The 25,552-nt window shown below is 38.7% G+C and overlaps 1 protein-coding gene across 2 annotated transcripts in view; it reads left to right on the top strand.

Annotated features, from left to right (window-relative positions):
• The first annotated feature begins 221 nt into the window (after positions 1 to 221).
• The window catches only part of slc38a4 (solute carrier family 38 member 4), a 49,622-nt gene continuing 24,291 nt past the window's right edge, over positions 222 to 25,552 (top strand). Inside the window, exons 1-9 of one of the 2 annotated variants that reach the window (XR_002275060.1) lie at positions 222 to 638; positions 18,336 to 18,569; positions 19,229 to 19,325; positions 19,853 to 19,968; positions 22,124 to 22,197; positions 22,811 to 22,903; positions 23,342 to 23,423; positions 23,508 to 23,590; positions 24,780 to 24,838. Coding sequence is in view for 1 of the 2 variants with exons in the window: in XM_020601348.1 (XP_020457004.1) it covers positions 18,445 to 18,569; positions 19,229 to 19,325; positions 19,853 to 19,968; positions 22,124 to 22,197; positions 22,811 to 22,903; positions 23,342 to 23,423; positions 23,508 to 23,590; positions 24,780 to 24,838 (729 nt within the window). In the remaining variant the exon portion in view is untranslated. The remainder of the gene's footprint in view (positions 639 to 18,335; positions 18,570 to 19,228; positions 19,326 to 19,852; positions 19,969 to 22,123; positions 22,198 to 22,810; positions 22,904 to 23,341; positions 23,424 to 23,507; positions 23,591 to 24,779; positions 24,839 to 25,552) is intronic. The other variant, XM_020601348.1, reaches the window with a different exon arrangement.

Here is a 25,552-nt window from a genome sequence, read left to right as displayed (position 1 = left end):
TTAAATATTACTTAACATTTTTATGTTTTAAACGTATGGTTGTGGCGGCCCTGCAGGTCTCTTGCCATTATCCAGGGGGTGCCACAGCACCCTCCACACCCCTACTTCCCAGGCACTTGTGTTAGCACGCAGTTTTTTTAAGGTGTTAACATTTACCTATTGCGTGGCGCACATTAACGCGCTTACTTTGCGTGCGTTAACACGCCCACTTAACTCAACGACTTGCCAAACGTAATGTAAACAAAGGATCCACCTTAAGATACAACTCTCCTTTTATGACCTTTCAGCCTACACTAGTGCAAACACCCTTTGGCCAGTATTATATCTTAGGATAATATATTGAGATAAATAAATTGGAACAATTAAGCCGGGAAAAAAATCCACTGTCATCAATGTAAGTTCGTGTCGGTTTATGTAGCTTTTCAAATGAGTACCTGTAAAGAGGGAGAGAACAGGGAGCCCCCAGCAAAGCTCTGTAACACGATCGACGCTTCAAGACCACCAGCATCACATGGCAGATGGAAATTTCCACTCAGTTTTCTTGCTTGTTAAACGGGAAGGGTCTCCCACTCCTGTTTCCACACTGGTCTGCCTCCTCCCCCCACATGCTGCAGTTGTCCGCTACGCTTAAACATTAGGTAAGACCCGAACATGCACGTATCTAAAAATGACTTTTTTCTATCAGGCGTGTGATTTAATGGTTAATTTAGAGCAGCTGGAAGCGGGCGGTTTAATTCTGGTTATTTGACTGGAAGAAGCGGCTGCAGTGTTCACAGCCAATTAGAACATGTAAGAAAATAAAAGAGGACGTGTTTGTGTGTACATTTAAATGAGTTTACAGCGTTGTTTCTTTTAATCACTGTTTAATAAATGGGCTACATTACATATGTTTATAAAGTGCAACAGTAGCTGTGCGTGGAGCGCTTCCTGCTGGGTGTTGTCTGATTCAGGCACGATGTTAATTCACTATAAATGCCAAACGTGCATCTTTGGAATTAGACATTATATTGGTGTGCAGTTGTAATTTTGAGTCCAAATTCCGCCCTAAAACTCTGGAAGTCAGTCAACAATTGATCATGGATCCGCCCTAAAACTCTGGAAGTCAGTCAGCATGGATCATGGTTTGGCTGTGGTTTGCATGCTGCTGCTTTTTTCCGCGTTTACTGAAAAAAACAATGGCAAATGTTACGGTTTCCAGTTTTCATCTTTTAGCCTGCTTTGTGTTGGTTCTCAATGCGTAGGGAAGGTGCAGATTTGAATGATTATTATTGAAGAGAAGAACTGGTAAAACATGGATCATGGGTTTATGTAACAATCGGCGTGAAGACTGAGGGACTCTTAGAGAACTGACTCCAACCAGTCAATGCGTTGTCAGGTTTTAGAGGAAAATACTGTACAAATAGTTGAATTTTAACTTGGCAGTAAAGAGCTAGGGCAGGTTTTTCCACAGTGGGTCTTTTCACTGAAGCTTATCAGATGTGCTCAGTTGTTACTTTCTTTGTTGATCATGCTTTTATTAAGACAATTTAGGTTCGCACTTGAAACAACACAGCCAGTCACATAAGCAGATCTCCAGCTGTTGAATGAAAACAAGGAGCAGGTTCAGACAGGAGCGTAGCCTAGGCATATTTAAGTGGTGAGTTCGGTGTCTATCTGTGGTATTCTGAATGCTAAAAATAATCAGACATCATAGTGACCATGCGTAGGCTACTTTCAAACCCGGTCTGTTCTCTATGCTCTCTGTTGATCTAGAAATGTCTTCCTTTACACTAACTCCACCTACATCTTTGTTAAATGGCTTTTTAAGTATTCATAGTTGTACTTGCACCCAAGTGGGCATGTTTTATGGTCATGTTAAGCTGCATTAAGTAACTTCTCCCTCTAGTTTTCAACCATTAAGGGTGAGGTGAAAGCCAAAAACTCAAGCAGTATCCCCTGTTCTCCCTCCATTCATCTTTGCCCTGTCTCTGAAACTGTTTTATATGTGGTCACGAAAGCTGGTGGCATTGTGGTGACACAATGTCAAATAGAGGTTTACATTTTAGTGATATGCATACGTATGTCTAACATTTTAGCCGATGTATCTGCAGTAACACAAACAAATTATACAGAGGAATGTTTCCCCCCCAGTAATTATACAGTACTAATGTTCCAGCCACTATAGCATCAAGTTCAATGTTTCATACCTGACACACATAACCATGAGTTGTATGTGAAATGATTTCATGTTGCGTTTTGATAGCTGAAAATACTCCCCGCTTTTCTAGTTGTGTTGATGGCATAAATTTTTACTACTCACTAAGATGCTACATGGACTGCATTGTTATTTCATTTAAACTGGACCAAAATTAACAAAATTACTTTGGTTTCTAATCCAGGAAAATGAGCTGGTATCTGCTAATAGGACAACAAAACACTAACATTGCAGTCAGTTGAAATGACTCCAAATTACAACCATAATAATACAATACAAAGGTACAAAATTGAAAAGCTAACATTAGCTTGTTAATGATGCTGCCATACTGTATACATGTTAGCTAGCGGCTTACACATCCAGAAGGAAGAAAGCCACATCTGTGTCAAATGTTTGTCTGTTGGATGCTTTTAGTGCTCTCCATCTCAGACATGCCAGACTGATGTTAACCCTGGTTTTTCCTCATTGTTTGTTGCACACTTTCTGTGCTACAGAACACAGCCTCTTGGGTCTAACAGGTCCAGTTCTATCCTGGGTTGTACCTGCACAGGGAGCGTCCATGGAAATGAGCCTTATTGGTTTGAAAAACACATCTTATAGCCTCGGATCATCAGGGGCGTGGAAGAGGTGCAGTGCGGATTTTAAAAACAGTGACCACAGAGGACAACAACAACAAGGCATGAAGATAGCAGAGTGGGGCGGGGGTCGTTTAGTACACCAGGGAGAAAAAAACAGTTGTAGACTTTATTTTTTTACTTGGTTTACCCAAATTTCTGCTAAATCTTAGTTAATGCAGCTTTGAGGTGCACACTTGTGCTTTAGTAAAGGATGCATGCACACACGAAACTATTTTCTTTGAAAGGAAGTGCTAAATAAGAAAAAAAAACAAGATCACAAGTGTGAGTTCTTGAAGTAATCTTATCATCTGATTCAGGAAAGCTCTTTCAGCCTGTCACTGTAGTATCCATGATTTCACCCGTTTAGTGCAGTTTGGTTTTCGCTTTCACAACCTCCTTTCTTCTTGCACAACCAAAACAACAAGGGCAAGAACAGAAGTGTCAATTGCAACCTATCAGCAGGACACATTACCAGACCTATTCTTGTTTAGAAGCAGCAGCTGTTTTGAATGATAGGTGCTTTATTTATACTTGTACTTCCACGGTCTAGCTCTTCTTTCCCTTGCTGAATGGCGAATATAGATACTGCCACCTCCTGGTAGGAGGAATTCTGTCATGCAGGTGCAGAATGTACTGTATGTGTTACTTGGCTGTTGGCTGTAGTCTGTGTGGTGTGTTCAAGTGTCACTACTTTAACACAACTGGACCAGGCAAAGGCGATGTGAGGCAATGCAGCAGTCGGTCTATGTCACTGCTAGTTCTTTCATGTTGGTTTGGTGGCTCTGCTCTTAGAGAGAAAATCGGAATCGGCTGGTCATACTTTTGGAAATCGGAATCAGCCAAGAATATTGCAAGTGGTGTATCTCTAGTAAATAAGGTGTGTATGTTCATTGTGATTTTATTCTGCCATGTAAAGTACTTTGGTCAGCTGGATGTGTTTTTAAAGTGCTATATAAATAAATTTGATTTGATTTGAAATGATGAACTGTAAGACTGCATTTTAATCCTTCTAGAAAAAAGTAGAAAAGGTCATTTCAGCTATTTGCACATTTATAAAATATGGGAAATTGTAAAAAGTTTAAAAAATTGTCAGCATTGACACAGCAGAAGCTGAGCTGCATTAAATTTTTAGTACAAACCCTACATTTCCCATAATGTATCTTCATGTCGTCTTTCATAAGACCTTCTCTGAATCATCCACAGCTTTTAATCTCCATAAACCTGGTTTGTAACACCATTTATGTTGAAAATTGCCAATCTCAAGCCTGTGTTGATAACATCATCGGGTGTATTTTTCAAAATTTGAAAAGCTCCCTCCAGAGCAACAGAAGCCATACAATTGTCTTCCCAGGCTGAACAGTACTTGTCATGATGAGGCCACCATGTATTAAAATTTGTGGCGTGCTCCTTTAATGTTGTACTCGGACTCCTCAGTAACTGTATAAGCCTGCAGGTTAGAGCAGAAATACAAGCACAGGTCTGAACAGCTGTCAGCCACTCCTGAATGACACATGTAGGTCAGACCCCGCTACGGCAGCTGGAGGTTGAAGAGCTGCAGCTTCTGGCTGATGTAACATTGGGTATGAGTATGTATTAGCAAATCTATTGCAAGCTATTTCAAAAGAGTGGATGCAACTGACAAACGCAGTGAGGCAAAGCCACAAAGAAGGTGAAACATTTAGTAGTTTTCCAGAACACCATCAACACTTCCAATTGAAAAAAGCTGAGAAAGTATAAATAATTCAATGTATGGTGCAAAAATTGGTATTGTATATATTGGTTATCTTTATATTCCCAGAGTAAATAAAATGCTTTGTAGCTATCTAGTGAACATTAGAGGTGCTGGTACTGTAGGCAGACTTTATTTATGGACAAAGCTAGTCTAGCTGGTTCCCACATTTTCTAATACTTTATTGTGAGGCAGGCTAACTGGCTGTTGGGTCACAAGCTTGCTTCTCTAACCTTTTAGGCCGCCACTGTTGTAGCTTCATATTTAGCTTACAAAGATGACAGTGGAAAGAGGCAACTCATTTAATGCAATAAGAAAGAAAGAAAAGCAGTGTATTTACCCAAAATGTCGAACATATACTTAAACATAACTTTTGTAAGAACAAATAACAGTTTTTCTCAAGCAAATACGTTTGATATGGTCTGTGTCAGTGTCAACTTCAGTGAAATAATGCTACATTAATTAGCTAGTTCCCTGACTTGCTCTCTACTTGTGCTGTTGTAACAGTATGCTTTAGTATTTACTGTTACCATGTAACTTGAAGCTATAATGGTTTACAGTTTCTAGTTGTCACTTTTGCAGCAAGGTGGTGTGTCAAAACTAAGCAGAGCATAAATGTCTCACAGCAGGCATCTGAATAATTGGAGTACAGCAGGCTCACGGTCAGTGATGCACAGATAATTTTATACCAAGTGAAAGATCCTGCCAATGGACACACAGAAGAGAATTTAAAAAGTGCCTTTATATGACCTTTTTTGCACAGCTGACCTAAAAAAAAAAAGATCCATGCTTGCATGATTAAGTCTTTTGGGTTCTGCTGCTTTTCATTTGTCCTGCTAGAGGTCAGGGTCCCATCTCCTGCCCCCCAAAGCAGATGCTTAATTCACAATTCTTTGATTACAGTAAAAAAAAAAATGTCATAGTCGTGATATATTTAAATAAGCAGTCAATTTCCTCTTAATGTTTTTCAATTGGTCATTTAAGCAAGGAAAATTTGCATAAACTCAACCGGAAAGGATTCATTTCTTTACTGTTAAAACAAGATTCATGTGGAAACTACAATCATCCAACCACACAAAAACATTGGACACCAGTTACGTTGCAATGTAATGATTCGAAAATGTTAGCAAAATGTCTTGTAAATAGACTGAATAAAAAACGGCGGCGCGGTGGTTAGTGCTGTTGCCTCACAACAAGAAGGTTCTGGGTTCGAACCCGGGCTGACTTCGCATGTTCTCCCTGTGCTTGTGTGGGTTCTCTCCAGGTACTCTGGCTTCCTCCCACCGTCCAAAGACATACAGTTCTAAATTGCCCGTGTGATAGACTGGTGACCTGACCAGGGTGTACTGCGTCTGTTGCCCAGTGTCAGCTGGGATATGCTTGCCCCCACGACCCTATTCAGGAATAAGCGGTATAGATAATGGATGGAAGTATTATTCATTCAGATCAGACTGTTTTTTGATATTAGACAACTTATAGAAATTATTAGGCATTATGAGTTTATTAGATCCCCTGCACAGGTTTTTTTTTTTTTTGTGCTGATTTTAAAAAAGCATTTGACAAAGTCAGATTTTATTTACAAATATTAAGTGTGCTGTAATTTTGTCATCTTGTTGTTTAAAAGTAATTGTATAAGCATCCAAAATGTAAAATCAATAATGGGTATATGTCTGAAAAAATTATGCAATACAGAAGATTAAAACCAGGGTTCCCCCTCTCTCTATTCATCATAGTGATGGAGACTGGCCAAGAAAGTGAGAAACAATACAATAGAAGGCTTTATTTATATGCTCATGTCACTGCTCTCTCTAGGAGAAGAGTTGTTTTAAAATTTGAACAAAGGATATTTCATTTTATATTGGATGATAAGCCTGAAATAATCAAAAGGACCTAACTATATAATGATTATAAGGGGTCTTAAATTGTTCAATCTTAAGGCCCTTAATTTTCAAACCACCGTTGTTTTTCAGCAAAAATATTGATGTAAATTCACCCTTTATTTCAAAAACAAAATACCCTTACTATCAATTAACTGTTTCTCAGTTGTCCATGATTAAAGTGGCAATGGCATGCTCATTTCCAGCCATCTAATGTTTAATCTTGGGTACCTCTAGATTAGCTTTGCGCCCATCATAACTCAAAATAGTCTGTAATTATTTCAGAACCATAAAACCAGAGAGCCTGCTAAAAATGAGAGGATAGTTTGTGAATGCACATGCGTCCTGCTGCCAGTATTGTCGAAAGTGGACAGCACAACAAACTGCAACGGCACTGATTAATGTGAATTTCTCCTCCATAGATAGGTAAACAATGGTATATGTACAGATGAAAAGAGATGTGTAACACTCTAAACAAAGTGGGTAATTGAGAAAGCCCATATTTCAACTGCCATAATGTTACAGAATGTTAATGTTACTATGTTACAGACATAGTAGGTTCTCTAGCCTTACAACAATTCTCTCTAACATTACAGAAACAAGGCATTAACAGACATGCAACGTGTTTTTTAAACTTACCATAAAGTACCACTGAATAGTGGAAACATCGCTTCCTTTCAAGTATCTTTGAGGTCGGTAAATCCAACCAGTGGTCACCGTGTCTTCCCCCACACGACCACATATAGTCCCAAAGTAGTGAAATGAATTCCAACAGATAGCATAGCACCAACAGTAACATCATGGATCGTTAATCAGCTCGTTAGCCAGCAACACATCACATGCAACAGACACAGTGGCCTCAAGCAGTCAACACAAATACAGTAGGTACTGTGCACCGGGGGAATCCAGCATCGATGAGCTGATCATTAACCACCACGGGGTGCATAGCACCAACAGTAACATCATGGATCGTTAATCAGCTCGTTAGCCAGCAACACATCACATGCAACAGACACAGTGGCCTCAAGCAGTCAACACAAATACAGTAGGTACTGTGCACCGGGGGAATCCAGCATCGATGAGCTGATCATTAACCACCACGGGGTGCTTCACAGGCCGGCTGATTGTAGGTTAGACCCATTCAGGTAAAACAAGTCCCTGTACATGAACATTCCAGGACATCCAGTAACCTCAGGCCCTGTATTTTTCTCCACATCCTCTGGCCACATTGCAGGCAGCAGAAGGGAAAATATATCCACAGAACCATGCACATACTCAAAATTCTGTTTTCACAGGATGTCAGGCAAGCTTACGTGAACGCCAGTGCCTGGAGATTGACCATTCAAGGAAATCTTTTCGTCAGAAAAAGAAGACTTGAGCGACAGTTTGAGATACATGTATAGGCCCAGGTGTACATTGCAGGCAGCAGAAGGGAAAATATATCCACAGAACCATGCACATACTCAAAATTCTGTTTTCACAGGATGTCAGGCAAGCTTACGTGAACGCCAGTGCCTGGAAATTGACCATTCAAGGAAATCTTTTCGTCAGAAAAAGAAGACTTGAGCGACAGTTTGAGATACATGTATAGGCCCAGGTGTTTCTGCATAGAAATACTAGAACATGAATACACCTCATTTTTTGAGCACATTTAAGATGATAATTCATCATTGTAGATTAATTCACCAACATTGTAGATAAGTCAAAAAACAAGGAAACAACATGCCATGGGCTCTTTAAAAGAGAATTCTTCAATTATTTATCTGGTTTCTTGTAAGAAGTAAGATTAAACTGGTGTCCGTATCAATATCATCAAATACAATCAGGTGATAAAATACAAAATCAAGTTTTATGGTATAATCAAAATATAGTCATAAAAACAAGCCAGTATTTACTGAATCCCTTTTTAAAAAAGGAATTTTGTTTGTAAAATTATCTTCTGGACAGTAGGTGTAAAATTATGCTTTGACACTTAAACTTGTTGATGGGGATGTTGGTGACAAACATGGAAAAGGAAACTGCTCTTGAAGTGTCTGGTGTTTTCTAGAAAAGGTTTCAATTGAAAAGAAAAGTCAGAAATTGGATTTTGTGGGTGTCTGGAGCCTCCTTAGTCAGGGTGAAGGCTGGGATTAACAAAAGATAACGTTGAAAATTAGGTAAATGCCATAGAAAATAGCTGGGCGCCATGAAGCTATTGAAGTATACTTTTTTTTTTTTTTGGTTTGATCATTTGTTATATACCCATATGTTACATATAGGTGGGACTGTCTACATAACTGCTAGTGTGTAGGTGTATGTAGATAAATGAAATACACTGTATATTGCATGTATACACCTAATACAAAGTTGGAAGTGAATATGTGTCTTTAGGAGATATCTATGACAGTATTGTAGATTTTTTGTTTGCTTCACCTTTTTTTGTTTGTTTGTTTTTACTATTTTAATGTTTAATATATTTTAAAAATATACTAAATATAAATATATAAATATAATACAAATATATGTCCCTGGTAAGCTAGTGGTTAAGGCGTAAAACACATGCCAAATGTCAACATGCAAGTCGTCAGTGTGATGATTCACTGTGGCAACCCCTAAATGGGGAAAGTGACAAGTGGTATTTTTGTTCTGTGTATTATTTTTACTTTGCCTGTGAACTTGAAAATGATCTGTTAAAATGTCCAATATGATGTAAACCAGCGAAAAAAGAACATTAGCAGATTATTTTGTAAATGTGATATTGAACTGAATGAGTGGCCTGTCTCAAATGTGTGGCAGCCAATGACATCTTTGCAGAGGTGAGCTGACAACTTCAGATGTTTGGACAAAAAAACAGGCTGTGTCAAATTACACCTGAAGGGTGTTTGTAATGGCAGGCAGGAATATAGTAGGAAACAGAACAGGTTGAACTTTCTTAGTCTTTGAACTCCAGTTTAGTCAAACAGAATCTGATTCTGAAGTAATTTAAATTTGTGCCAGAGACCTGTACAGGTCCAGTTTTGAAAACCCACACCCACCCCATGCCCACAAAGCTCCATATCAGACCCAAACCGTTGCCCAGAATTGCTCCTAAATGAAATCCAGATCCATTAACATAAGACCAGCGACCCGAACCGTACCCCTAATTAAAATAGGCTTTAAGCTACACAGTCACTTACTTAAAGTGCTTGAGAGTGGTGTTCTTGGAAAAGTATTTGTCGATGGATGCAGCACCTGGGCTCTGCAGCTGTCCCCTTAGTGAGGAAGTGCCTAGCTTGCGGCTATCAAATGCAAACAATTTTTGGCACTATTTACAAGCAGCACAGCCGCTATAATCTCACTCTCAGTCTGTAACCACACCAAACTTCTCCTATACATCCAACTTGGCCTTCGATGTCTGAGTGATGTCCTATTAGCTGATGTGAGTTGAGGGATCAAAGGTTGTGCAATAGGCCTTCACAGTAAATGTTTTGGTTATTTAGGTGTGATAAAAATTATGTTGGATTAGATGTTTAAAAGAAACTGCAGCTTTAGTTTTTTTTCTTATTTAAACTGTTTATTTCACTCACTACTTACCCACATTTAGTCTACCTTTTACCTGTACATGTGAATTAATATAAATTTTTTTCTTCTTTTTTTTTTTTTTTTTTACCTGTTGCACATCATTTTTTGTGGGTACCTGTCAGGCAGATCAATACAAACTGATAAGAGGAGCAGAGGGAGGGTCTGCCAAGAAAGGTTAACAAACAAGGTTAGGACACCAGGCCTATGTTCAAAAGGCCAGTATGGTGTTTACTAAAGTCCACACCAATGTCTCATGACCACACTGAAGTCAAGAGTTTTCATCAGTATGTTTGTTTGTCTTTGGCTCTGACATAGCTATTTCCATTTGCCTTTTGAATCAATATGAAATTTCAGAGTTTCGTCAAATACAAACCCTGATAGGGAGCAATGCAAATACTGCCAAGTGTGATTTTCTGAATTTCACAAAGGCAAAAAAATGGTCAGGTTCAGTCAAAGATAAGAAAGGATTAGAATTATTAGTTTTGTTAGTTATTAACTTTGTTAAGGGCTGTATTGTAGTGCTGTCACTTTTGTGCTTGTTTTCTATATCAGCATGTGCTGCTGTTTCAGTGGATATATGGCCCTTGTTAGGATTATATGTATGTCATTTAACACTGACAGAGCTTCTATCCTGGCTGCAGGAGGTCTCTATAGTGACAGTGGCAGTGATGTGCAGAAAGAACCCATGAAAGTCATGTCTTGTACAGAGCTCATTGCTTGATTCATTTAAATGCAGTATAGCTGCATCAGGATTAAAAGAAGTTAGAAGAGTTTGGGGGGGGACGACAAAACACACAGCCACAGTGTGCCACAGCTGTTTTTATACAGCTGTTGCCGACTGTGATGCTAAAAAACTCAGATAACATAAAAATAATTGAATAAAAATGCTTCAAATGAGCAGCTGTGTGAAGCATGTTTGTAGCTCATGTCAAATGAGAAATGACGGCCTTGGCTCAAACACTGCTACACACACACACCACTGAATCAAGGGTTCAGCTGGAGAATCAGAAATATACACTCACTGGCCACTTTATTAGGTATACCTGTATTCAGAGGTGTGTCTATATTTTTCTTCTTCCCAGCTATATACATGAGAAGGTCGGAATATTAGTAACACCTCTGAATATAATGTAGTCCAACACAACACCACCTTTAACTGTGACTTCAATAATAAACACACAATTGAATGTAGACATTTATGACAATTTCATTAATAACTGAAACATTTGGAGTGTTGTAAACAAATGTTAAGGCGAAAGTGTGGCATTGAATTGTATACAGTTATACAGTGGTCAGACATTGTTATATGATTACCATGGTACTAATATCGAGCATTCTATAAGATTTTAAACTCAAGTTACTTGTGACCATTTCTGAATGTTTGATGATTGAGTCCAGTGTCAGACTTCCATTTCCCTATAAGATCTGTGACTTCCGGGAGAGGACTGCGGTTGCAGTTAGCCACATCAGTGATGTATGTATTTATGTGACTGAGTACTTTTAATCCCTTACCCTGATTACGGAAACCAGGTTTCCCCTTTACATGATAGTTAAGAAAACAAAGCCATTTCTAATCTGGTTACTTAAACGCATGTAAACACAGTCAATGAGCAGCATTTACTGGGAAAATTGAAAGAGTTGGAAATACTGGTTATTTCAATGTTTTTGTATTGTTTTTACTTGAATGCTTCACTTTAAGTAAATAAGATGTTTTCCATAAATACTGTATGCTCTATTAATCTTTAGTAATAAACATTTTATATGATTAAAATGAGTACAATATAACAATTTTACAAACACATTTTTGAAGGATACAAAATATTGTCTAGTTATCATCAAAATACCAGGAAAATATTGAGCTAGAATTTTCTGTCAATATTGCACAGCCCTCTATACAGGGTTAAAGAAATCAGGTCCTGGCAATGTATTAGAGAGGTGTTAGTTAGACGTTTCTTTGCCTCAGTTGGTCTTTTTTTTTTTTTACGTGATTTAGTATTGACCTCAATCAGGTGTGTTCAGTCAATCAGAAGCTGGAAGATGCCATTAGATGAAAGTGGAGTGAGGAAAGACTAAGTGAATTTGTATGTTCCAGCTTTTGGTTGACTAAATACACCGGAATCATGTAATCAGTAATGGGTAGGGCAGGAATAGTTGGGAAAATAATTGGGCAGTGGCCCTCAAGGGCCAAAAAAAATTTCTAACTGCGATCAGGCTCCTAAACAGCTGGCAGGAGTTTACAGTCAGGAATTACTTCATGTAATTCCACCTGTACTGTTTGCATGCTCAGTTGCACATGCATAATTGCACACCCTCTGCTGACTGTTGTACATACAGCTCTGATATAGCATTCATTATCTCTTATGTTTTTAGTATATTATTATTTCTTTTCACTTGCTGTTTAAAGTGCCTTTAGATTTTGTGCTACTATTTATCTACTTTATATTTCACTTGTGTTGTTTGGCATTCAGTGTGGATCACAAAGTAAGAATTTCATTGCACAGGGAAACATGTTTCCTTACTATGCATATGACAATAAACATTTTGAACCTCAAGGATCAGAATCGCCCACCCCTGGTCTAGAGAATTTCAGGATTCCAGTGCAATTCTGAAAATGGTATTTGAGTCCAGGATCCAGTTCTCCTTAATAAATCCACAGTGTTAAACAGGAATTGTAAGGATTGTGTTAGCTGTCAATTAAAATTACAGTTGAACCAATTAGATGTCAGTTGAATTGTGATGGAGCTTAGATGCTGACTTTTCTGAAAGGGTTTTGGCAAAAACCATCAACTCAAAAAAAATCCTGCACAAAGCTATGTTTTTGTTTTTTTATGACTTCCCTGTAGTTCCCCTCGTTTACATTTTGGATGATGTGGGAGTCGGTGTTTTAACCCTGGGAGCTTAATTCTCTGCCTGAACCGTAAAAAAAAAAAAATCTTGTTAGCAAAACTAGTGTGGAACTTGTTGAAGTAGCAGCTTCTGCTTATCGTTTCTGTTTCTGGTTTAAAATGATATCCATCAGGGTCGTGCCAACTGTCGCTAACTAACAACTGATATTATCTCCGGGAATTAAATTTATAACAGGACAAAATGAAAGTGGACGTTGTCGGGATTGTGACTTTGCTGCAACCGGTGGACACACAAACACACTGTCTGTTGTTAGCCGATGATCGTTTATGAGATAAAGAGGCATCACTCTATAACACCACTGATTAGTTGGAATGGCAGAGAAGCACTCACAACAGTTCCAGCAGAGTGAGACATCATCATTGGTAAAACTGTCAGTTGGTCTCACATTAGTGATGGAAATGTAGCACCTTGTCTGTACACGCAAATGGTTATGACGATCCGACTATTGTTACAAAAATGTACTTTATTGAATATGTATTTACTAATTTAACTTGGTTTTCTTAGATTTTTTTCCTCTGAACAAACTTTTATTTTTTTTCTTTAAATAAATATTTTTAATTGCCTTGTGACAGATTGTCAAGAAAATGTTACATAATAGTTAACGCAGCTTTCTGCTAAATGTAGTGTTGGCCAACATCAAGTCATGAACTACACACCCACACATTCCCACCTACACACACCACAATTAACACATTTTGATTATTTAATAGCTAACCTACCGTTTAGTTTCCTGACTCAACACATTTAAATGTGACTGCATAACACTGAATTAATACAATTTTTTTGAAATAATTTGAATGTTCAAGCTGAATGGTTTAGCCTATTTAATATCACTTTACTATTCCATGAACAGTCTCATTGGTAAATATCACAAATATTTACTGATTAAATATTGTCATATTATTTGTATTGAGGTATGTAGTAAAAAATATTCTGTTTTGTCAACATCAGTTTTAGTGTTGATACAGTCATTTCATGTGGTATTTTTTTGTTTTGTGGCTGTTGATGATAAGAACTCTCTCTAGACACGCTCAAAGGTTTCTAATATTTTGTTCATTTCAATTCACACCCATTGTTTTGGCTTTCATAAATTAGCTTGAAAGGTGTTGCAGTGATGCAGTTTGGTCATCACATGCAGTATGTGTATGTTCTTTCATTTGGACAGCATTACAGTGTGGACAGAGAAAACTCCATCCCTGTCACAAACATGACTTTGGACACAGCGACATCCCAACAACGGTGTCCTTCTATTGGTTGGCCAGTGGCACAGCCTACCCCAAAACCACTGACAGTTGCCCAGAGTGCACCTGGGCCTCTAACTCTGTGTACAGCTGCGTGTGCAAATAATTGTGTGTGCATCTTTGTAAGTACAGAAGAGGTAGCACAGTGACAATAGAATCAGTTGCTTTAAGTGTAGGAGGCATGTGTGATCATCAATGTAGCCATGACCTATCATCAGTCCACATATGTCTGGCCTGTATACTTAAGCACCAGTAGAAAACTGGGTGGTCATATGGTATGTCAAATGATCATGTCTTGAAGTGACCATGGGTATTTAATAGTTATGATGCACTCTAGTGTCGTCAGTCTGGTGACAAACGTTCTGGCTATGTTATGGTACCTATCGATCGATCTATCTACTTAATCCGTCTTATCTATCTAGCTAGCTACTATCTGAAGTGGGCAACTGGACTTGCTTGAGATTCTTGAAGATGTTTCACCTTTCATCCGAACTACTTCTGTTCAGTTCAGAACTGAAGAAGCTTCTTGGCGTGTGTGTGTGTGTGTGTGTGTGTGTGTGTGTGTATGTATTGGAAGGGGAGCTGTCTCTCCTCATTGGTGGACAGAGGCCCTCCCTCCTAGTTTTTAAATGCCCCCATTCCTACCTGAGTTACAAAAGAGTTGCAATTCCTCACCTCTGTACTTGTTTGTCATCTAGCTTCCTTCTTAAAATACATTTCTTCAAAAAGGAAAAACTATTTTTGAACTTCATTAAAGAAGTTTTCAGCAAGTGAGTATGCTTGCCTTGCCTAAGACAGATTTATAAAAATAACAACTAATTGTTGTCAGTTAGTTTCTAATAAAAACTGTACCATTTTGGAGGTGAAGCGTTTTCTTGATTTCACCCTTCAGGTTGCAGCAGGGTGTGCTTGAGGAACACAATCAATGGGAATTTTTGTGCTGGAAAGAATGTAGCTCTCAGGTTGTTGGCTGATGCAAGAGTTTCGCCGGAGGATGTGTATGAAGTGCGTGTGAGTTCAAAGTGGCGACGAGGTTCTAAATTGATCTCCTGGATACAAAATCTTATATTTCTTATTTAAGCAAGTTTCAGATGGTATGTAAGGTTCTTGATTTCCTAAATTCAGACAGAATGTACATGCTCTCTTGTTGACTCAGACCAAAGTTCAGTTTGTACTTGCTTTGTACAGTATATTTTAGATTACTTAGTGCTGTTTTCTCATTTCACCATGCTTTGCATTCTATAATATCCATGGCAGTACATTTGACTAATTGATTACAGATTTTTAATATTAATCATCCATAATCTGAAAAAGCTTTGCTGTATGGCAGATTAAGAAAAAACTTCAAAGAATTTGTGCAACATAGCTGTCTAGCTTTTGTTGTGTGGCCCTGATCACACTTTGCATTGAAATTAACATCTGAAAGTGTGAAGGCATCTCAGGATACAATAGGTTCTGAGTGCTCAGATCAGTGTTGCATATGCTTGCATACAGTATTAGCGTCTCCTCTCGTCTCTGCATTGTCACTGTCACATTTGTTTAGAGCTGTTTCATTAGCTTTTAGGGTAATAGTGTAAGCACAATGACCAGCGCAAAGCAATAGGTCTTAGCAGCATAAACCATATGGATGTTTCCAGTCTGCTACATTAGTTCATTGCCACCATTGGTGTGTAAGTGTGTGTGTGAATGGGTGAGTGGGCGCAACGGTAAAGTGCTTTGTCTGGGTAAGGTAGAAAAGTGCAGTAGATTTCATGTAGGTGCAGCAGCGCAAAGTGCGAATGGGCTGGCTGAGATGGATTATAAATGAGAGGATGGGGTGATTAATGAATTTTTACTGAGGACACACAACAAATTAGAGGGTGCGAATTTATCAATATACAGTATGTGTCCTGATCTTCAGATGGATTCAATGAACTGAAGAAGCATTACAGTATGCTGTAAAGTGGCTGTAGACACAGTAAGAATTAGTCAATATAATTTATAGATCAATGAAGACTGATTTAAAGATGTTCTTGCTTTAAACATAATAAAGTTTGATTTCTATGTCAATTTGCACTAGCTCATTTGAATGAACCCCCCACCTGTGCACCATCTGTTCAGTGCTTGTCACCAAAATGCCACCAATTTTTTTTTTGTTGTGCCTACACAAAAATGTGGCCTTTAATATTTTGGTATGTGGAGTTTATCCAATCAGATCAGAGTCTGTGTGCACATGAAACACTGCCTAATGTGCGTCTATAATGTTATGATTGTACAGTGGTGCTTAAATGCAGGAACATGTCAAGTTAGCCCAGTTAGACAGGTTAATCCTCTTGGCATTGAAAAGTTTATCAACTCGATTGTCACAGAGCAAAAAGCAAAGCAGAGAGATTAGGTTTACTGATGTGTTTGATGTGGTTGTTAACTGAAATATATCATCTTAATCTCTGGTAGATCAACCATGTTAATTTTGACACCTGAATTTGATTTTATCTTATTTTGACAAAAATGCACATTAATTTTAGCCAACTTTTAGTCTTGAATTTTGTTAGTTTTAGTCCATAAAAACTAAATACATTTTAGTCTAGTTTTTGTCATTTTTAAACTGTTTTTAATATTTACTGTAGGCTATATCTCCTTCATCCTGTTTGTGTACAATTACCATGGTTACATGTATTGTTCCTGTCTATCGTGAGGTTCATGGAGGCCTATTTCATTCACATTTATTTTGTTCCTCTGCTCTGCAGAATTTGGACTGACATTTGTACTGAAATCCTTTTCACTGGTTTCAGCTTGAAAGGTGATGCTAAATCGCTGGGATATCATTAAAACAGTGTGATTTTTGCAGCGAACATTTAGAGATGATTCATGGTTGACTGCTCACATTAATCCTGGAACTGATTGATGGCAATACAAAACATATCTTACTGAAAGGAACATTAATGTTACATCTACGTCCACAGTGTTTCATGTTAAATGATCCTATGCTGTGTTGCATTTTTGTCCCCCAGTGGTTTGTGTATATAATTCTCTGGATGGTAGATGAATATGATTCATAAACCTGTTTTTCCAAGAAGCGTTAATGCCTGAGACAGAATGTTACTGAATGTGAAATACATTAAATGGCTAAGTCCTGTGCAGGAGATATTTTGGCTGGTGGAGGAAACTGTTTTACTGATCTGATCAGTTTTATGATTTCATAGATGTAGCAGGTCATTAAGTTACTTCATGTCCATTCATGCGTCTTTCACATTATCATTTACTACATTCTTTAATGTATATTTTTCATTAAAAAAAATTAACTCTGGTGAACTACAGACAGGTGAATAAATGAGAAGCCTCTTCTAGGATCACAGTGCCCCCATCCATTTGCCTGTCTGTAGTTACTTTTGCAGAACAAGATTTTACATGCAAAACCAAAGCTGTTCTTGTTAAAGATTAAACTACCCAGCTGTATATAAAATTGTCCTGCTTTGGACAGCTACCACATTAGCATGCTGATTTCATGTGCAGTCATAATGATGTAATAGTATAATTTAACTTGTACTTCCACTTTTGTACCATCTTTAAGCTCATTGTTGTAGTTTGCTACCACTGCTCTCATACTAAATAAGCATCTTCTAGTGCGCATTAACATGCTAAATACATCTGCAGCTTCACAACCTGAAAAAATGAAGTAAGTTTGAAGTAGGACTCAACGTTTTACACAGGGGACTGCTATGATGGGTGAAACTTGTGGGGAACTGTGATAATTGGTCAAATCTGTAGAAAAGTTACAGTGACTGGACAAAATTGCATGGTCGCACAGAATTCTCAGGGGTTGGTTGAATTTGGTTTAAGTGTTGTAACTGAGATCCAAGTGAAACAATTAACATTTGCTGGATTTTACTAAAAGTCATAAAATAAATATAGTTAAGACCATAAATCAAGCCAAACTGAAATAGTGATAAGCTATTAAGACTTCTGCCCTGCTAATATTGATGAAGCTGTATGAGGCACCATGGTTGCATCATATCCCAGCTTTAACAGTTCCTCAGTTCCAGGAAATGACATGGACGAGCTTGTTTTTCATCAAGGCTAAAAGGCCAAAAGGCTCTGTTGAAGTTGCTAAAGTCAGACATTACATGCATCTGCAGGCCTGTGACCTTTAAAATGTAGGTACTGTTGTTGAAAATCCAAAGAATTAACTACAAAAACATCTTAATCACTGATACTTTCCCTAATGTTTCCTGCTTTTTTTTTTTATAATAGGTAACAAGGTCTAGCAGAGATTGAGGAAGAAACGCATCATCGCCTTGTAAACAAGCCCTGAAATCCTGACAGCTGAATTTTGCTGCCTCTTGTCCTGCTTTGCACCACTATGCCAGGATTCATGGATCGTATGGAGCTAAAGAAAGTCTCCACAGAGGCTGATGATGACAGCACCAACAGCCTGGATGACTGCTACACAGAGCCCATTGACTCTGAGAAGGCTACCATCAGCAGGTCAGTAACTGTGATGCCAAGATTTTTATTTCCTTGGCACCTAGATAATATGTATAAGACCAGTATAAGGCATTAAGAGAAGCCCAATTAATTTGTTTTCACCAAACACTTGATTTTAGGGTCTATAGGATTAGGTGAAGTACTTCTATCTCGAGGACTCTCCACACTCCATGTGATTCAAAATGGTTTGGGATAGAGAGGCATGGGCCAGAGCATGGGTCAGGATTAGGGGAGTTAGGGCTAACCCTGATCCCAACACGTAACCTACTTGGGTATTACTGTACTGTTACAGCATTGCAAATTAACACATCCTCCGAATTCCTGCTTCAAACTGATTAATTGTGTTCATGGAAATGAAGCCTTTGTGAAGTCTAAATAGTGTTTTTATTATGACTACAGACCAGACGAACAGAAAATTCAGGTGTTAATTTCTTACTGATAGTTATTTAGATCTGTCAAGTATTCATTTGAATTACTTTATTAATTGGGTACTGATCCAGTTATAGAGCTGGTTTGACTTCAGGGCAGAAACTCAGTGATTATTGGTGCTGGCATATCTTTGTCACAAAATCTAACATAAAAAGTTGAAATACATAAAACGGGAACTGCATATTGTGCATGCTTGTGTTCATTTCCTTTTACTTTCTTGGTCCCTGCAGCCAATTTATAGATGATAATGAGGATGGAGAAAGCCAGAAGTTCCTGACAAATGGGATGATGAAGAAGAAGAAGTATGAGGAATACAATGAAGAATATGTAAGGAGATTCACAATTCACATCTGTGATCTAGCAGAGAAAGTGCTTAACTCTTAAAAAAAAAAAAAGAAATACCAAGTTAAGTCATAATATGTGTTTTAATATTGAGTTATTTTTGCAGGTAAATTAAAGAACCTAACAACACTTGGTTAATCTCAAATAACCAGCACAGACCATGTGCACCCTGGTTGTCAGCTGATCAGAACTGTTTGTGTCACCTCACCTGACACCATGTTTTGTTAAAATTTTGCTCTTGAGCACAAAAAAAGGACTGCAGCGGATGGTGACAGGACTGCTAAAGATAACAAGACACTCATGGTGTTCAGACTTTGCTAGAAGTTTCCTGGAAATGTTGTGCGCTACTATGGAATACTGTGCAGTTCCTTAGTGGATGTTTTACTGCTGAGGTTACTGGTATCTAAGCCCTGCTGAAAGAAGTTGTTTCTCTATTAGTATCATTGTTTTTAGCATTGTTCTTTTGTTCTCATGCAGATTTCTCTTCTAAATTTTCTTCTCTCTCTGAACAGCACCCAGGTCACACATCCTTTGGCATGTCTGTCTTTAACTTGAGCAACGCCATCATGGGTAGTGGCATTCTGGGCTTGTCCTTTGCAATGGCAAATACTGGCATTGTTCTATTTACGTAAGTATTGCAGTGACAGAACAAATAAACCGCAGCATGCTTCTTAGGGTGTGCAGGCTACAGTATAATGACATGCAGATACCAACCACAAAAATCCTTGGAATGAAAACCATGATATCAACAGAAGGTTGTCTTAGCACTGGTTTCTATTACATTAATACATCTCAGCAATGATTCAGGGGTAGAGTGGGTCACCAAACATGACTTGGCACAGAGAGGCATTAGAAGCTAATGATATGGTGCCAGGTGCCTATTCAAAACACGGAAAAAGGTCATCAAAGTAGTGAATTATATCAAAAGGAGCCCCAGGAACAACACGTGTTTTCAGAAGCTGTATGAAGACCTCGGCAGTGAACATGCACAGGTACTGTACCATGCAGAAATACACTAGCTTGCGAGAGGAAAAGTACTGTCACATCATCTATGAACTTAAAATAGAGAGAGCAACTTTTTTTTTGGATTCCAACTCTTCTCTGGCACCCCTTTTGGGTGATGCAGGGTGGCTTGCTCCGGTAGCATATTTTGAACACACTGAAAAATTGAAGCTTTCAAAAAGAAGATTGACCTGCCCACAGTGCACATTTCCTAAGAAGATTTGACACGTTTCCAAGTATTTGCCACAAGATGCAGCTGTTCTACACCACAGGAAAAATTGCACTGACAAAAACGGCGCCTCTCGTTAAACTACAGGACTTATTTCACGACTACTTTCCCAAAAAACAGAGGAATGTTGAATAGATGCGCAGTCTGTTTGGAGTTGATTTGGCAAGTGTCACGTTGCCAAGCAACGAGGAAGCTCTCTTGTTTGAGTCATCATGTAATGGCACGTTGACAAGGAAATTCACTGAGGTGTGCCGCTCTGTTCTGGTGAATGACGATGACTGAGAATCCCTCCAATGCAAACAAGAATATCCTGCCATTCAGTACAACCGATCTTTTTGAAAGTGGCTTCTCAGCTCTGGTCCAGCTGAAGACCAAACACAGGAACAGAATAAACATTGAACACAACCTGACAGTTTCCCTGTCAAGCATCACATCTGATTCTGAAGTTCTTATGAACAGCAAGAAACATCCCCAGCTTTCTTATTAATGTCCCTACAGTTTGTGTTCAGGCATTTGAGTATCTGCTGTGTATTCAGGATTTTTTTTAACAATCCACAGAGGTATGAAGGCCTACAAATAAGAGACCTTATTTAACAAGTCAGCCCGTTTTCACTTTACCCTGCACAGTAACAACTTTTCTCACCTTTTCTTGGACTTATTTTACCTGTTATGGTGCTGTGCCTTTATAGGGTTTTTAATGTAACTAATTTTTAAGCCACAGCTCTACTTTTTTGGCTGTAGGCTATGGCTGTTTAATTACAGAGTTTTGAACAAATGCAGTTTCTTGTTGCTGTGTGTTTTGCTTTGTTTTAAGCCTGCATGTTGATGATAACATTTTTAGCTGTTGGCACCAAAGGAAAAGTCAAGGGACCAAGGTCACGTGCATGCAATATAAGACATCAACCAACCAATGGGACAGAAGGAACTCTTGTAAAAAAAAAATACTCGCACTACCACATTGAATGTAATGTATCTGTACTCTATGCTCTTCTGCCATATTTCACCAAGCTCTGTCTGTATTGTGCATATGGATTATCACCTTTCATGGGTGACTTTGAACATCCAACACTGCTGTCACCCTACACCCCTCAATTTCACCCAGTAATCATGCCCTGCTGCATGACATCGCATGAGCTGGCAATGTTGCAGGGAACAAGAGAGCTAAAACACAAGTGTCACTTCTCTGCACTCAGTCTCAATGGAGTATGGCTGTAGCTACTACAGAATGATAGCAAAAATGGAATAATAAACTCTTGCCATCTTCTATCAATGAAGGTAACAAGCATCTTTCTTAAAACACTGCCAACACAAACCTCCTGCATTCTGATGCTAAAAATCACTTGCCTACCTGCCAGGGCTAAGCCAAAGCAATCACATCAAAGTTTTATGGACTACTAATTTCACTTCTGTCCTTCCCCTATTTCCTTTAAGTTCACTATTACTTAAATGAAAAATACCAAAGGTGACCCCATACACAAAGTATTTTGCTATCATTACTTAGCTGTGATGTTTCACCACTTAGCAGTGTCCTTTGCTTTCCTTCTCTTTGCAGAGCCCTCCTCATCGCTGTGGCCATCTTCTCCTTGTATTCTGTACATCTCCTGCTTGTGACAGCAAAAGAAGGAGGTTGGTATTTCAGTTTACTTTGAGTTCAGCAGCCCTCCAATGACTAGTACTCTAAAGCTAGGGGTCAGAACTCCCACAAGGGGTCACAAGATGAATATAAATCAAAAGCAGGTTATCAGAGTAGGAAAAAAAGCTCTGCTGCACAGAGCTGTTTATTTTTAAAACTTTTCTCAAATTTTCAATGTGATTCTGTTTTGCAGTATGCTTTACAGCTTCATCTCTAAAAACTGTGCCTCTGTTTGTTACTGTGTAGGGTGCAAAGTGCTAACAGCTAAGTTATAGCATCTGTAAACACTAAGGTTAACTAAACACACAATGAGACGTAGGAAAAAAGGAGTACAAACTCTGCACTGTATACTACCTTTTAACTAAAAGCACAGAATCAGCATCAGGAAGTTCCAGAAGAGAGAGCAAAAATAGGAAAAGACTGACTGAAGTAGGAGCAGATTGAGTATGTTTTAGTACTTAGGAATACAAGTCTGTCCCTAGCAGGTTATCTGTGCATTTAAAGGAATCTACTGCATAAAAACAAAACTGGTGACAGTGCAAAATATATGTGCATGTTGTTTTATCTAGTTCTTAACCTTCTCCATTAATATGTCTGTTCTGACAGGGTCCCTTATTTATGAAAAGCTGGGAGAGAGAGCATTTGGTTGGCCTGGAAAAATAGCAGCATTTGGATCAATAATTATGCAGAATATTGGAGGTAGGCATTGAATGTATGTGTTTCTCTTTGCATCCTAGCCTGATAAAAAAAAAAAACTATAGTATACTGCATTTTATTAATTTTATGCTAAACTTCTATATACAGTGTATATAATGCAGATGCTGTGCATCAAGCCACATATCTGCTGTTTGCTTTGGTGAGGATAGGATTCAGGGATGCTTTGTGTTAAGGGTAATTTAGGTCTGGGAAATAGTGTTGTTTGTTATGGGGCTCTGAAGATTTATGACAGCATGGCCTGACACCGCCCTCTGTGGAGCCAAATAATGGGTAAACATCATTCAACTCGCATACTGAGCATCCATATGAATGCTCTCCCATTCTTTGGCACATTTTATTGTGTATTATTGACTGCGTGTGATATAATTAAGTTTTGAAACTCAGGTAAATATTCTGTGTCACATTCATGTCGCCCCACAGCCATGTCCAGCTACCTCTTTATTGTGAAGTACGAGTTGCCTGAAGTGATCCGAGCCTTCTTGGGTTTACAAGAAAACTCTAGGTGAGTGCATGTGCTTTTGAGGGTAAGGTATACTTTTGTGTTTGTGTGTACAGTCTGATTTTCACCTTTGTGCTGTGTTGGCAGTGAATGGTACCTGGATGGAAACTACCTGGTGGTGTTTGTGTCGATAGGAATCATTCTGCCTTTGTCTCTCCTTAAAAATCTAGGTAAGGACTAAGCCACATTTCTTAGTACTTCCACGCTCTTACAGCTATCTAATCAGCTCTGTTAAACCGGAAGGAATGTAACATTAGTGGAGCACTTATTCAGCTCTGGTAGTTTGGAGTTACAGTAATGTAACACTGCTAATAAGTTATTAATCAGCTCTACCACTCGGATGTAATTTATGTACACGAGAGTCAGATCCAGCTCAGCTCCAAGATACTGCACACCAAGCCCACAGATCAGATTATCCAATAAAGACAATTCGACATAAAGCAAATTGGATCAAAGCTTCACAGATCTGTCTCCCCTGTTTTCTTTCTGCCTCTTCACAACCCACTTACCCACATAAAAATAATAAAGGCAATAATAATGATCAAATAATGCTCAAAACAAGCAAAAAATTGAATAAATGACAAGTGCAGAAATGCACTGATTGATTGGCAAAGATTGGAAATAGCCAGTTTTCAGCATGATTGGCCTTTATTGATGACTGGCTGAACACTAAGATTTCCAATTCTGTGCTGATCAGCTTTAGAGGCACAACAGTCCATGTCACACACACAGTGACACAGACAAAGAGTGTAGTATATACAGTGCACAGCATCTCACATGCACCTCAAGCAAGGCTCATGTACATGTTCACTTGCACATTGGAAGCCCCAGGTGTACAAAAAACTCACAGAGGAGCCTACAGAAACACCTTGGAGAAGGGAAAACTACATACAAATCTCAGACAAATAGTACACAAGGAGGTAATTACTGGCTACACATGAAATGTATGTGTATGTACCTAACCCATGGTAAAACACAGCAAAGTAAAACAGAAAATAGGAATCGGCCAAAGTCGAAGTCGGCAAGCCAGATCTATAAAAAAAAAAAATTTGGGAATCAGCAGGTCACACTTTAAAAAAATCTGAATCAGCCAAAAAAATTGTAATTTGTGCATCTCTAGATGAGACTGATGATGACTGTGGTGTTCACAGGAATTAGATCTCTGTTCATGGCTGTTTGGTCACTGGACCATCACTACAGTTCACTTCTGCTCATATCTGATTTTTCTTAGTCTATTCTTGATATGGGTCATAATCTAGAAATGGGTGATCTAAAGAATAGCACACTACAGCATAACAACATATAGGTGTCTGGTATTGTTGTGTGTGTGTTAATCACTTATGCTTTCTCCTCCTGTAGGCTACCTGGGTTACACTAGTAGTTTTTCTCTTTCCTGCATGGTATTCTTTCTGGGAGTGGTAAGTGCAGCCTCTTACTAGCATGGCAGTAGGCACTTCTATGTTTATGTGTCCAACTGTATCACATGATTAATGTGGAAGTGTGTATCCTGAAGCTGCTGTGCTGTTTTGAGCTTTAAATCTTTACTTTTTATCATCCTACCTCCTCCTTTAAAGTCCCTTTTGAGTCATCTTAGTTTTAAATTGATAGCTTTATTTCCTCAATCAAGATAACTCAGTTCATTGGAGTCCTACTGGGATTTTATTGGATTTCAGTTGTAGCGTAAACGCAAGCTCAGTCACTCAGACAGGGATGCCTCGATGGCATATGAATGTCACATGTATGTGAGACTCTTTAAGGCCCTTTTAGTGCAACTTTACTCACGCCGGTAACTTGCTGACCATAGTATACCCAGAGAATCAAGTATGAGGAGTGACAATCCCTTAATGCCCTAGAAACAGCTGCCCACTGGACTGTGGGGTCTTTCCCTTATCGAGCTCAGAATTGGGCCAGGATCACCCTGCTGCAGTCAAGCAGCTCCTAACAGACCACTCTGTGAATGACCTCTATAAGCCAGTCCCATGCAATATGGTAACCACTATCTTTTGGGGTATGTGTAGTTAGAGCAATACCTCCCTGCTGAGTAGAGACAAATACTGAAACACCCGAACCTGATCACCATATGTGTCGCCAGTGGTCTCTTACCTTTCTGCCTGGGGGAGACCCGGGCCTGG

Source organism: Monopterus albus, unplaced genomic scaffold (genome assembly GCF_001952655.1).
Source record: "Monopterus albus unplaced genomic scaffold, M_albus_1.0 scaffold51.1, whole genome shotgun sequence".
Taxonomy (NCBI): Eukaryota; Metazoa; Chordata; class Actinopteri; order Synbranchiformes; family Synbranchidae; genus Monopterus; species Monopterus albus.
Note: the sequence above shows the minus strand (reverse complement) of the source record. Positions and strands in the feature narration are given on the sequence as shown.